The 13,500-nt window shown below is 39.5% G+C and overlaps 1 protein-coding gene across 2 annotated transcripts in view; it reads left to right on the forward strand.

Annotated features, from left to right (window-relative positions):
• The window catches only part of Fam149a (family with sequence similarity 149 member A), a 53,631-nt gene extending 40,131 nt beyond the window's left edge, over positions 1 to 13,500 (forward strand). The window contains exons 7-14 of one of the 2 annotated variants that reach the window (XM_017803331.2): positions 137 to 327; positions 648 to 802; positions 4,212 to 4,324; positions 4,768 to 4,977; positions 8,510 to 8,630; positions 9,814 to 9,942; positions 10,173 to 10,251; positions 10,489 to 11,345. In XM_017803331.2, the coding sequence (XP_017658820.2) occupies positions 137 to 327; positions 648 to 802; positions 4,212 to 4,324; positions 4,768 to 4,977; positions 8,510 to 8,630; positions 9,814 to 9,942; positions 10,173 to 10,251; positions 10,489 to 10,595 (1,105 nt within the window). In that variant the 3' untranslated portion in view covers positions 10,596 to 11,345. Of the gene's footprint in view, positions 1 to 136; positions 328 to 647; positions 803 to 4,211; positions 4,325 to 4,767; positions 4,978 to 8,509; positions 8,631 to 9,813; positions 9,943 to 10,172; positions 10,252 to 10,488; positions 11,346 to 11,477 lie in introns of those variants that run through there. The other variant, XM_008853603.3, reaches the window with a different exon arrangement.

Here is a 13,500-nt window from a genome sequence, read left to right on the forward strand (position 1 = left end):
AATTGAATTATATTTATTATGTCTATAAATATGTATATGTTTACATGATAGGTAATAGTTTGACAGACAGACAGATAGAGAATTATTTCAACCTTGACCATGGCTATTTTAGTAATTAGATGGCATTCATCCTTAGTGGAGATGAACATCTTGAACAAAACCCAGCACTCCGTGGCAGGAAGTGGCGTCGACATGGGCTTCCTCCCATTTCTCCCAATGACTGTATCAGAGATGCTGTGGCAGCAGAAGTCTTTGATTGTGTTTGGACCAGTGTGGTTGAAATACTAGAAGGCCTCCTTAGAAAAAACTGGGAATCTACACTCACAGGTACTTATGCATAGAATCTGGCCTACTGAAAAGAACAAAAAAGATCACTGTGAATTGGCTCTTGCTCCCTACTTCGGCTTCACCAGACCCCAAAAAGTACCCATTTTGCCTTATTCATGAATGCTCTGATCACATAAAGAGGGCATTATTGTTTTGGACAATCTTAGGCACTCTGTAATCTGTGTTTCTACCACTTAGAGGATCAGCGCATCAGCCAGCTGTCCACAAGAGTCTGTACTCCTGCAATACTGCTTCATCTTAGTCTGTGACATAGATGCATGATAGAACACGCATTCTTACTGATTTTTCTGTTTTCACAGAAGGAAAAAAACATAAAGACAAATTCAAAGTAGCTGAAAATAGGTCTCCACATGTGCTCATTTCCCGTCTCAGCACTGAGGTTTCAAGTGTCCCTCCATCCAGAAGTTCTGAAACCCTCAGCATGTCCTTGGCTTCCCACCTTAATCCACCCCAGGTACGAAACCTACGCTGTGTCTCTGTCTTATGCTCTCTCTTCCTACTATTTTCATGCCGTTTGCCTCTGCTTGTCAAGAGTACTATTCTATTTAATTTTATTGTGAAGATACATGGGTGCGTGTTAAAAACATTAAAATATAATGTGATGGTTTCATGTTTAGTAGAATTAGAACGTCCTGTAGTAGACACTTAAACACTCTCTGAAGCTGTGGAAATATTTTTCTGTATTTTGAGAGCGAAAACCTTTCTCTTAAATTTCTAGCCACTTTGAACAATACAAATGACCCCTCCCCTTCCACCAAAGTGAGAAAAGTATTAATAAGTATGCCTGGTGTTCACTGAACATTTATTGTTTGTATTAAATGTTTTACATTAGATGTTTTGATGAGATGTATAGATGAATGGCACATAGTACCTGACCTACTGAAACAAAAATAGTAACACAGGGTCGGATGTAATACATCCTGTGAGGGATGAGCAAGAATATGAGAGAGACAGGCAGACATAGAAAGGGGAGAGAGAGAGAGAGAGAGAGAGAGAGAGAGAGAGAGAGAGAGAGAGATTAATAAATAATTTGAAGAATTAAGTAAGGAATCAATTGTCTTGTCCTGATTAGAGAGTCAGGATTGGAGGCAAAACCTGAGTAGGAACATGTAGAAAAGAATAGGGTTTCTGTGGGTTGGGATTTCAAGATAGTTAGAGACTAGTGTTTAGACTGAGGGTTTAGAAGAGAAAATGCTGGGATCCACAGGATGTGGTGGCAAAGCAGGGGGTCAGGGGATAGAGCTGAGACATGTGTGGAGCATTATTTTGGATGTGTTAACTTTTCTACATATTAGTCTCTATGTGCTGAGGATAAGGACATACTGTCTAAGAGATATTTATCAGAATCACATCCTAGAAATATGTGAAAGCTCCCAACACAGATTCTGAATAGTAAGACTTCAATATGCTCTTTTAAAATCCAATCCTTAGTCAAAGATGGCGTAGCAGATGATGTTAGAAAGGCTTGTTCATGGGAGGTCTTCAGGGTACTAGGGGGTCTGAACATGTTTGCCTCTGTCCATAATTTGTAACATCCGATTTTGAACCTCACACCATTACAGTGTAGACGAAAGCTGTCAGTCCATAACACCCCCTCCCAGACACACAAGAAATAGAGTTAATAGTGGAATAACTAATGGTTTGTGCTTTGCATATAAAATGCAAGTTTGAACCCTGTCATCAATATCAGTCCCTTTCCTGCAAAACTTCAGTGTCATCTTCTGTCTTTTGTGCAGTAGGAAGCTGCATGAATTAAGGGATGATTTAATATGTTTACTGTCACGCCATCTCTAATGAAGTCTGTGTGAGATCCTCCGTGGGTTGAGGCTGGAACTTTAAGGAAGGTTGTCTCTTGGAATTGGCTGTGTTAAAAAACATGCAGTGTACTTGGCATGTTTTTACTTGTTATTATTTTTTTGACTGTCACTGTATTATGGACTTTTAGGGGCCCAGAAAGCACCTGGTGTCCTTGATACCACTGTCACTGTCTTTATTGAATCTTTTAATTATCTTAGTATGTAGGAAAAGTTTTCAGGAACTCAATCACAAAAGACAACTTTGTCTCCAGATATATCACTATTAATGAAAGTTATTTTAGATACAACAAGAAGTAGTCAAGCAGAATTAATGCTGGAAAGTCCAGGGAATAACAGATTTCTAGAAGAGAGACATAGATGAGTAAATATAGATAGAAGAAGGGTTTCTTGGTATTCATTACAATTCATGGATAAATTGGCAAGATCAAGACTACCTTGGTGTGTTTTGATAAAAGATCAACAAGAGAGCATTAAAAGGTAACTACGGACTGTATTTGAAAGTTGGATAAAAGATGGTTTCATAGGTCCCTAACATGGGATGATTTTTTAGGATCTAAGGGGTTAAGGAATGACTTAGAAGCCCGATGGCCCACTACAAATAAACAAAGAATGTTATCAAATAGTTAAAAATGAAATATCATACACAGTTGATATTAAAAGTACTTAGTGGTTTAAGGTCATTCAAACCTTGCAGCTGCAAAAACACACTCAGACTTTCATCAAGCTCCTTTGTGTCTGTTTGTTATTCGCCGACTCCTTGTCCACCCTCTCGACGACCCTGTTCCCTTCGGACTGAACTGCCCCGGTCTGGGCTGGTCCGTCGCAGTTTACCAGTGTGTAGCATCCAGTAGATGCTTAATAAGTGTTGACTTCTGTTATAGTCACATGCTAGTCAGATGCTCCATATAATTCCATTGCTTTAGAGCATAAGTTTTGTAGGGCTTATTCGCCGACTCCTTGTCCACCCTCTCGACGACCCTGTTCCCTTCGGACTGAACTGCCCCGGTCTGGGCTGGTCCGTCGCAGTTTACCAGTGTGTAGCATCCAGTAGATGCTTAATAAGTGTTGACTTCTGTTATAGTCACATGCTAGTCAGATGCTCCATATAATTCCATTGCTTTAGAGCATAAGTTTTGTAGGGCTCAGAGGAAAAATACCATACCTTTTACAAAGCAGGGTAAGAGTAAGTATAAGCTAAGCATGAATAATGAGTAAAATTTGTTAAACTGAAAAGAAAAAAAAAAGAGACAAAAATATTTTTCTGGCTGGGAGCACATAAATAGAAAACCTTCATAAGGTGGAAATGAGACGGGCTTGGATCGGTGTACTAGCTACTTTTCTGTTGCTGTGATAAAACACCACGACCAAAGGAACCTAGAGAAGGAAGAGTTTATTTGGCTTATGGTTCAAGAGAGATAAGAGTTTATCAAGGCAGGAAGGCATGGCGGCAGAGGTGGCTGAAGCGAAAAGCTAAGCGCTTACATCTTCAAGCAGGCACGGGAAGCAGAGAGAAAGTGGAAATGGGTCCTGGCTGTCTACTCTCAAAACCCACCCCCAGTGACATGCTTCCAGCCTGGCCACACCCCTAAAGGTTCCATGACCCTCCCCAAACAGCACCACCAATTGGGAACCAAGAAGTGTCCATACTCTTTGAGCCTATGAGGGACACTCATTCAAAACCACCACACTGGGGTTAGCAGTTCAGGGCTACACAGTATCTGTCAGTCTGGCTTCATTCCAGCCAGACTGGTTTGGCTTTTATAATAACTCTTCTTTGCTTTTTCTGTTGGAAAGAACATTTTGAAGTTGCTACCTGCTTGCTATAGTTTTTCATCTCTGATATATTTAGTGTAATATCTTACTTTGTTTCATATGGGCATGAGTGTGATAAAGATGGCCTCTATGTTTATATTTATTTGTCAAACACTGCCTATATTAAATTTTCCTCTCACTAGCTAAGTTTGTGCCATTTGTTCCCTGCTGATTCCCAAAAGGCATCGATCAGTGAAATGGTAGTGGCTATGTTTAATGTTACTATTTTTTCAGTTTTCTCAGATCCGTCGCTTCTCCAACAACTTCTGTAGTGATTTGAGTGGTGTAATGACAATTCAAGCCAAACCACTTCAGCAGAGACCAACCTATGTTGCAGATAAAACACAGTAAGTATTAAGAAAGAATTACCTGACCACTTCCCTGTGCTGGCAACATTTGACCACTGAAGACTTCAGAGATGTGAGGCAGTGAAAATCCCACTCGGTCCCATGCTCCAAGTGTGCCTGGTGCATCCCAGAGGAATGTAGCCAGCTTGCAAGGACAGGAACAGATTCTTCCAATATTAACCACAAAGTAACCACTGTTTCTATCACCTTGGAAGAGATGAGAGGGGAGCTTTGCATGGCTTCTCTATCTCTTAGGCTTTACTATTTGATCACAAATGCATTTAGATTTTTTTCCTGTGGCTGATGTTTCACTGACCTAGCAATAGTAATAATAGTCTGTCCATTCATTCAAGAGCTACTCAGATAATATGGTCTGTGTTCCAGACATTGCCTGTTCTCATGAGCCTTAGGAGTGAGTAACTAACTAGATTTCTCTTCCCTAGGAATGAGCACGATGACAAACTGTCTGGAATAGGGGTCAGCGCTTTTTCTTCTTCACGTCACCGACTAGGATGCATCTCAGATCCACGTGGACTACAGACTTCTGCCAAGAAAACACCAGCACATAGGAGGCTGCCTTCGATTACTTCAGATTCACAGAGACTGAAAACTCCTAATGTTTACAACGATGACATTCTGAGGGGAACAAAACTGTAAGTCTTGTTTCTTTCACAGCAAACTAAAGGTCACAAAGGACAGGGACACTTTTCAATTAGGGTTGATGGACTGATTATTCTGGATAAAGGATCTTCCATTAGATTTTATACAGTTGCTTTTCTAAGGAGTGCATTTATTTGCATAGTTAACACTGATTTGGTTCAAGTAGTATATGTACTTGTATACTAGAATGAAAGATTATCTGTAAATTTACAGTGAGGTGAAATTAAACAGATGGTGGAGTGATCTCAGATTAATTTTAGAGGCCTCATTTGTAGAACTGACAGTGCTTTTACAATACAAAATATTTTTTAATGAAAATTTTTAAGTAAAATCATGTGCAGTCATGCGCTGGATAACAATGTTCCAGTCAATTACAGAGCAGATATTACAGTGGTCACATGAGGTTGCATACGTTCATGGTATCATAGCCGTCTGTGTAAGTACGTCCTATGATCTCTGCACAATGATGGAATTGCCCAAGGCTAAGTTTCTCAAAGTATTCTGTCATTAATCTACAGCTGGGCTACATAAAATGCCTTCAAAAATAAAAGGTGAGGTGTCATGGCACATGCCCACCATCCCAGCTACTCAAAAGACTAAGGCAGGATGATCACTTGAGCCCAGGAACTTGAGACTAGCTTGAGCAACACAGGGAGATCTGTTTCAAAAATTGAATCAAATTAAAATTAATGTCATATAAACCTAATAGTTTTTATTAGCTTTAAAGAAGTGTCACACCCTCCTTAGAACAGAAAAGTTTTGAATTTAGGAATTGCCATTAGATTCCTCACCTAATGAGAAAGCTTTTGTTTCTTTCTTTATCACAGAATTCGAAGAAGCCTCCTGCTGACTTACTCTCTTGCAGGAAATACCTACCTTAATAATAATAGCTGTGTTCATTGGTTTCTTTCTGGTTACGGAGCACTGAATAAATGGAATATGTTTATTATTGTATTTACTCCCTACTATAAACCTTGATATTATTCCCAAATCTAGGATGAGGAAATAGGCTGAAAGAAGTTGAATAACTTGCTGTAGATTGCAGCACCAAGGGCACAGCTGAGGCCCTGGCTCTCTGGCTTTGGAGTCCACTCTCTAGACCAGGTGCCATGGGCTCTGCCGCAAGGGTGGGATGTTAGAGAGGCTGTCCTTAGGTCCCTGAGGGATTTGGAGGGCAGAGCAGCTGCCAACTGTTTTCTCTTTTAATTTGTTTTTATCGAATTTTTGTGTATTTCATACAGAACAGCGCAATCAATCTTAATCATCTTTATACCCCTGTTCCCCCCCACCCCGGCACCCTCCCATAGTCCCCCACTAGAGCCCATATACTCTGCCATCCCTGTTAAGGCCCACTGTGTCAAGTCAGTGTCCCCAGACAAGCAGACAAAAACCCAGCATAGAACTGGGAAAATGAGCAGCAGACCCCAATCTTATCTGTAGAAATATTGGCAACTTATTGCTGCCAAGTGAAGAAGAGCCTGTCTTTCAGCTGTTTTGTTCCCAGGAAACGTTCACAGCACCACCTTCAGTTTTTACAGGCTGGCGTTTTTGCCGCTTGGGACTGAAGTTTCCGGCAGTGTTTGGATCCGCTCTCTTAATGCCTTCAAGCTTCCTGCCCTTCCGCATTCTCAGCATGACTGCCTCCCACACTGTCTTCACAGCATGCCTGTGTCAGTAGCAGCATACTGCCAGCTCCTCTCTTCCTATCAGCCCAAGATTCATCATCTGACTTGCACCAAAGCCGTTTCTGTTTCTTACTGAAATATGTCTAGCTCCTCCCATTGTGTGTTCCCTCCCTTTTCGGGTCTTTCTCTCTGGAGCCGTGTTTGCCATGTTAATTTTTTGTTGTTGTTACAGTGCTAACGAGCCCTTTTGGATCATTTACCCTAATTGTTCCCTTATGGAATATTAACACCATAGATAAGCTGCATATCTGTATGTTTAGCAGTGCTTTATGCATGAGTCCAAGTTCTGCTCCCTTTGGAGAAAAGCTCTCCCTCTGACCGTGTACAGTTACATACTATTCTCTTCCATTATCATGAGCCTAAGCAGCCTTACCCGCCTGCTCATCCACAAACATGCCAGGTTTGCATCCTCTCCCAATATTCTCTCTCTCTCTCTCTCTCTCTCTCTCTCTCTCTCTCTCTCGGTACTAACTCAGGTTAGGGAAGAGCTCTACCACAAAGCTTTATCCCTGTCCCAGTCTTTCCCTTTTTGGACTAGCATTTCTCCCCTAATTATCAAAATCAATCATTGACCATTGCAACAACATTAAAAATACGAACAGACATCAAGGATTACTTGAATCATAACTGCTGGTGAATTTCTTATCAGCTTTATCTAGGATTTAATTTCCCTTTCTATTGCCTTTTCCCTACATTAGAATTATTTTGCTACTATATAATGTACCACATACATTACATATTTTCATATTTTATTTAACATATTTTTCATATATTTATTTAACATTAAGACATTCATATTTCCTACATTGTAAATAATTTTGAAGGCATGATTTTAATGACTACAAAATAATCATATGACTATATGAGAATTTATTATTTCCTGTTAATGACATTCCTCATTTTTTCTGTATTTTTATTTTGAGATATGCAGTGAATATTATTGTGTCTCAGTCTTAGTGAAAATGTCTTTAAATTATTTCCAAGTTGTACTGTTTAGAAAGAAAACTACCAGGTTAAAGGTTATTTTTAAAGTTCTTGAAATTATTCTGTGAAAGTACTTCTTAGAATGGTTGTACCAATTTATAGACCCCTTGGCCATACAGGTACCTGGCTCTTTCTCTGTAGGCTTCATTGGTCAAAAGTTGAATACATTGCAATGCTGATAATTTTATTACTAATAAATAAATGAATTGAAATTATCTTAAAATATTCTTATGCAAAAACTCAGACTTTATTTATTTATTTATTTTTAAATATTTTATTTATTATTTTTATTTTCTGTATATCCGTGTATTGACTGCATGTAGGTAAGTGCACCCGTGTTGTGCAGTGCCCACGGAGGTCAGAAGAGACTGTCAGATCCCCTGGAAATGGAGCTATGGACAATTGTTAGCTACCATGTGGGTGCTGGGATTTGAACCCAGGTCTTCTGTAAGAGCAGTCAGTGTTCTTAACTGCTGAACCATCACTCTAGCCCCACCAGACAGATTTTTAATATTACTGTCTGGCAGGAAAACTCTCCTGCTATTACTCTCCTTTAGTTAAGATTTTCTTTGACCTCTCCAAACAAACCATGCAACCAGTGTGTCTATGCCTTGAATTCCTTTTATATTCTGCACATTTTGTAGCATAGCTGTCTGCTCCATAAATGCAGGTTGATATTCTCCATTAGGCAAGGTCAGTGTGAGCAGAGCCAGGAGCCCTGGTTCTTATCTGTCTTCACAGAATGCAGCCTGCTCTCCGTGAGCTCTGATTTTGGAAGCAGTTGTGATCAGTAATTTAGGTTCTCTCGTTCTCGCTCTGTACAAAGGTGTTCAACTGTATGTTGTTCTGTTTACAGGCAAACTGGCATAGACCACATGTCAACCCCTGCAGTTCAAACCTTCCGGAGCAGGTTACCCCCAATAGGCTCTGAGGCTGGAGAGCAAAACATCTCAGTTTTTAGATCCCGCCCTGTTTTGGTACGACAGATTTCATTGTGACTGTAACCGTTTAGATAATAGGTGGGAAAAACAAAGAAAAACAATCTTGGCACATCCAAAGAAGTCAATTGTATTAGAGAGTGATCTGATTAGCTGTGTTCGTGATGTTTTCCTAATCTGCTTTTAGAAAGTAAGTGGCTTATACAGAGATCATCCAAGGAGTGAGGAGACTCGTTCACCATTTGTTGAAATAGAATCTTGGCTTGAACTGGGTTAGAAAGTTCAGGTATGAGTGAAATGCCTACAGATCCGGCTGGTGTAGAGAAGGGAAGAGCATGAAGGTTAGAACAGAGGCAGGAGGAACTGTGCTTCAGTCCTGCATGACTTAGGGCAAGCTGTTCTAGAATCCATGAACCTTAGTCCTTCTATCAAAGAGTAATAAATAACCATTCCTAGATCAAGCATTTGTTACAAAGATTGGATGCGTTCATAATTTTAAAGACCTGGCGTAAGTTAAGAGTCCAGTAAATATACCCTTGTCCTTTTCATTTGGCCCCATTTTCATAGCTGACCTTTCCCATGTTTGTGCAATGTCTTCCTCACCCTGGCTCCGTTCATCCACACAGCTGTGGAATGGGAAGGAGTGTTGCTGGTAGTGTATACAGACAGGCCTCTCCCAGATTACAGTGACGCTCACTTTACTCTGATACAAGCAACTTGTGTCTGTAGAACACAGAGGATCACCATTGTAGGAACATAAAGAGAGAGAGAGCAAGCTAAGCTAAGGTTTTCTCTTTCAGACCATAAGTAGCAGCAGAACCCATTTCCCAGAAAGCAGGAGGTGCAGCACCAGAATTTTTAACCTCAGGATGAACTCAGCGAAGGCAGATGTCACAAAGACAAGGCTGATGCTTCACAAATGCACAATTATATTTGTAGTATCATTTGATGTGCAGCATTTTATGTAGTTAAACCTTCTGGACTGTTTACTTTTACCTATTATTATGCTACAGTTTCATTGAATTTAATGATGAGATTACATATTCAACGCATACTTAAGTATTTCCATGACAGAACTTACATTTAAAAGTGTGGGAGAATTTTCAAATAAGTGGGCAATTGAATAAATAAATGAATATATTTCATTAATATCTATAGTTTTCTTTTGGTCATTCTAAGGACTGAGTTTATGCTAAACAAGAGCTCTTCGTCCTCCATTTAGTACCGGGGAAAGTATCCACAAAACCGCGTGTTAAGTGCAATGCCAGACAGCATAGAACGATCGCCTCTTCGAGAAAGAACCATCACCCTGGAACAGCTTTCAAGACCCAGCACAACTCATACATTCCAGGTAGATTTAATATTATCTATAATTTTTTTTTGACAGGGTCTCCCTAGTCCCAGCCTGTCTGGAAGTCACTGTGAGGACCAGGCTGGCCTTGATCTCACAGAGATCCTCCTGCCTCTGCCTCTCAAGGGCTGGAATCAAAGGTGTGCACCAGCACATCCAGCTATAATTTTTGATTTTAAAAAATATTTGAAAATAATAGAGCTCACCCCCTTTTGTTTTTCTTTGAACAGACAGAGACACCTCGCAAAGGTTCCTTGACACAGATGGACTTTACTGCTCACACTTGGACAGGTCAAAGTGTTTTAACAGGTCAGCTCTTCCTAGTTGTAAAGACTTGATATAAGCTGGATGTGGTGACATACATATGTCATTCTGGCACTCAGGAGACTGAGATGGGAGGATGGAAAGTCTGAGTCACCCTCAGCTACATAGTGAGAACTTATTTTATTTTAAAGGGGGGGCCAATAATACTATTTTTGAGACTTAAAATATCAGGAAATGCCACTGAAGATTATTTACCTTGATGCACCTGCTTTGACCATATAGGAGGGAAGAGCAAATGCCTGTGTTCTATGATTGGCCTGACCCAGAAGCCACACAGATTGACCAGCACCTATCTGCTGCTGAATACCCAAAAGGGAACCTTCTCTTAATTACCCAGGAGCATCATTCGCTTACAGCGAGGGGAAGCCTCTCTTATAGAGGCTGTCTTTGTCTGCTACAGCGTTTCCATTTCTTTGAAAAGAAAACTCCAATTTTGGAAACTTTCTGAAAATTTTATACAGATTTTCTAAATATTTACTGTATGGGATTTTATATAAAAGTTCTTATTGTGTCCTAGAATGCTAGTGGGAGAATAAAGTTCTAGTTTGGATAGAGGCCAGTGGTGTTTTGATTCTTAAATTGTTACTATATTTTTATCTGTGGAGGGAGCATGGCATCATCGTGCAATGTGCCCGTCTGGAAGCCGTTGTCCCTTTTCCATTCTGACTACCACCTGTGAACTGTACAACCTCAGGAATATCCCAACCTCTCTGGACCTCAGTCTCTTGTTTTATATCAGGACACAGGGATAAAATAATCATTGGAAAATCTAAGGAAAGAGAATAGCAAGGTGCTAGATATATACTTGCTGCTCGGAATTATGAGCAATTTGTATGAAAAGCCATCTGAAATACAAAGGATAATGTATTCTTTCAAGGAAAATAGATCATAATTCTAAAAATTAAATTGGGTAAACATTCTGTAATACATTTATTACTGTTTATGTCAGCCCCTTCTTTAGCCTAGTGATGTTACTTTTTTTTTTAATGATGGGGAACAAACTGAGAACCTCTTACATGTTACCCAAGTGGGCCTAATACTGGTCTGTATCCCAGTGTTTCTTTTTGTTTTGAGAAAGTTATGTTGTATACCCCAGGCTGCCTCTGCCTCTGCCTTCTGAGTGCTGGAATTGAAAGCAATCCACCACACCTGGCCCTGGAGGTTGAATTTTGAATATTTTAATGTAAATTCCTGTTTGGTTCCTGTTTCAGGTTCCCAGTATCTGCCTAAATCTTTTCAGAGGACAACTCTGACTTCAAGAAAGAGGTTCCAAGTGGCATCTTGACATTACTGCACAGAATTACGGACTTGCTGGAGCATTTGAAGCCTCATACAATTTGTGGCTGAAAAGTGGAGGAACAAGTATTATGCTTGTATTACTATATGCTTATCACTGTGTAATGACCTAAATGTCAGACTACCCCAGAGAAACTCAAGTGAATAAGTAACTTAGTTTCAAACACTGCATTATAAAGAGAATAAAAGTCAGACTCCCCAACCTGAACTGGAAGCTTTCCTGAAATTCCTCAGACTGTGCTCAAAATACTCTAATATACCTTTAAATATCCCCCTGCCCCGAACAGTTACACTCTCAATGAATGTTCACACTCAGAATAAGAGCACATTATACAAGCCTATGCCTTTGTAGCTCTATATCTTCACATATTTTTATTAGTCTCAATAATTACATCAAAGCTCTAATCATTAAGACATACTAATTCTTAAAAATAGTCATATTTGAGACAATTATTTTCATTTGGAAAAAGATTCTGATTATTCTAGTCATCATGCTGATTAAAAAATCATTAGTATTACATAAAGTGATGGGTTTCATAATGACTTTCCTATACCTTTGTTATAAAGTGATTTTGTCATAAATGTCCTTGAGAAATCTCATAAGCTGATCATATTAAAACATGAAGTAAAATGGTTTTCATTGTTAAATTCAGACAGTGCATTTTAAATACCCCACATTTATTAACTTCTAAAGCTAAATATAATCACAATTTAGAATCTATTGCATATGGTTCCATTTTTATTACTTCAGTTGAAGTTTTCGCCACCTGGACAGAGAATGCAACACCTGCATCCTAGTGCCCAACAGTCTACTCTTTGCTGATGTCACTCTGAGCCCTTTGCTTAAAGTAGCATCTCCCTTTACCCTGTGTCCTCTTGCTCCACTCTGTATTCTTTAGACCGCATGTCCACCTGATTAATAGAGTCAATAGAGTTGACGAGAAGTGTCAGTGGAGGCAAGGCTCCTTTACAGTGTTTATATCTTGATTCATTTTCAGATATACACATCTCAGATCAGCACAATTTCCTTTTTTCTGTCAGATAATCACAACTTATCAATCTAAATCTCATTCATTCAAAATGAAACTTTCTTTACATGCATATACATATGTACATGTATAACTATGTTAAATTATTTTCATATGTGTTTCTGGTCATAAGAATTGGGAATCATTATCTATTTAGAGATGTTTGGAAATAGACAAATCTACTGAGAGCAGAATTAGAGCTGCTCTTTATCACAGAATGACAATCTACAAGTGACCCCAGAACTTGCCTTCATTTGGATCATTTCTTCTACACTCTCCCCACTCCGTTTTCTACAGCAGTGGGACATGTTAGGGAATGGAAACACACCCAATCGCTATATCCCTACCTCCATTTAAAAGGCCACTCTAAGGAACTCTAACTCCCTAACCCCAGTGAATATTTCCTAGTGTTCAGTTTCACACATCAAGCAGATCAAAGTATTTTGAGAACTGTCCAAATTATTCCTCATCAGAAGTTATGGAAACCCTTCATATGAAAAATAAGGAAGCTTTTCAGAGAAAATGGAACTTTTCTACATAGAGGCATTTCCAGATGGGTGGTTGGAGCCCTATACCCAAGGTTCCTGGCTGGTTGTTCTTGGGTCCTTTGCTACTGCTAAGAGAGCTATCCACTCTGCCCTCTCACAGCTGTTCAGCCTACTTCATATCAATTTCCATGCACCATCCAGCTGCTCCTCCTCTCATCCAAAAATTTTGTAAAAGAGATGGCTGACAGACCATTGAACAATGAGGTAATGGGTCCAGATCATTTTTTTTCCTAGTGAACCACTGCAGCTATTTAAAGTAGATTCACTATGTTTGGCTTTAGAGGTTTACAATTGGGAACTTACTGTTTATAATAAAAAATATTTTAAAAATAGAATCAGGTACAATTCTTATCTCCCAGACA

Source organism: Nannospalax galili, unplaced genomic scaffold (genome assembly GCF_000622305.1).
Source record: "Nannospalax galili isolate Female #2095 unplaced genomic scaffold, S.galili_v1.0 scaffold46, whole genome shotgun sequence".
In the NCBI taxonomy this organism is placed as follows: Eukaryota; Metazoa; Chordata; class Mammalia; order Rodentia; family Spalacidae; genus Nannospalax; species Nannospalax galili.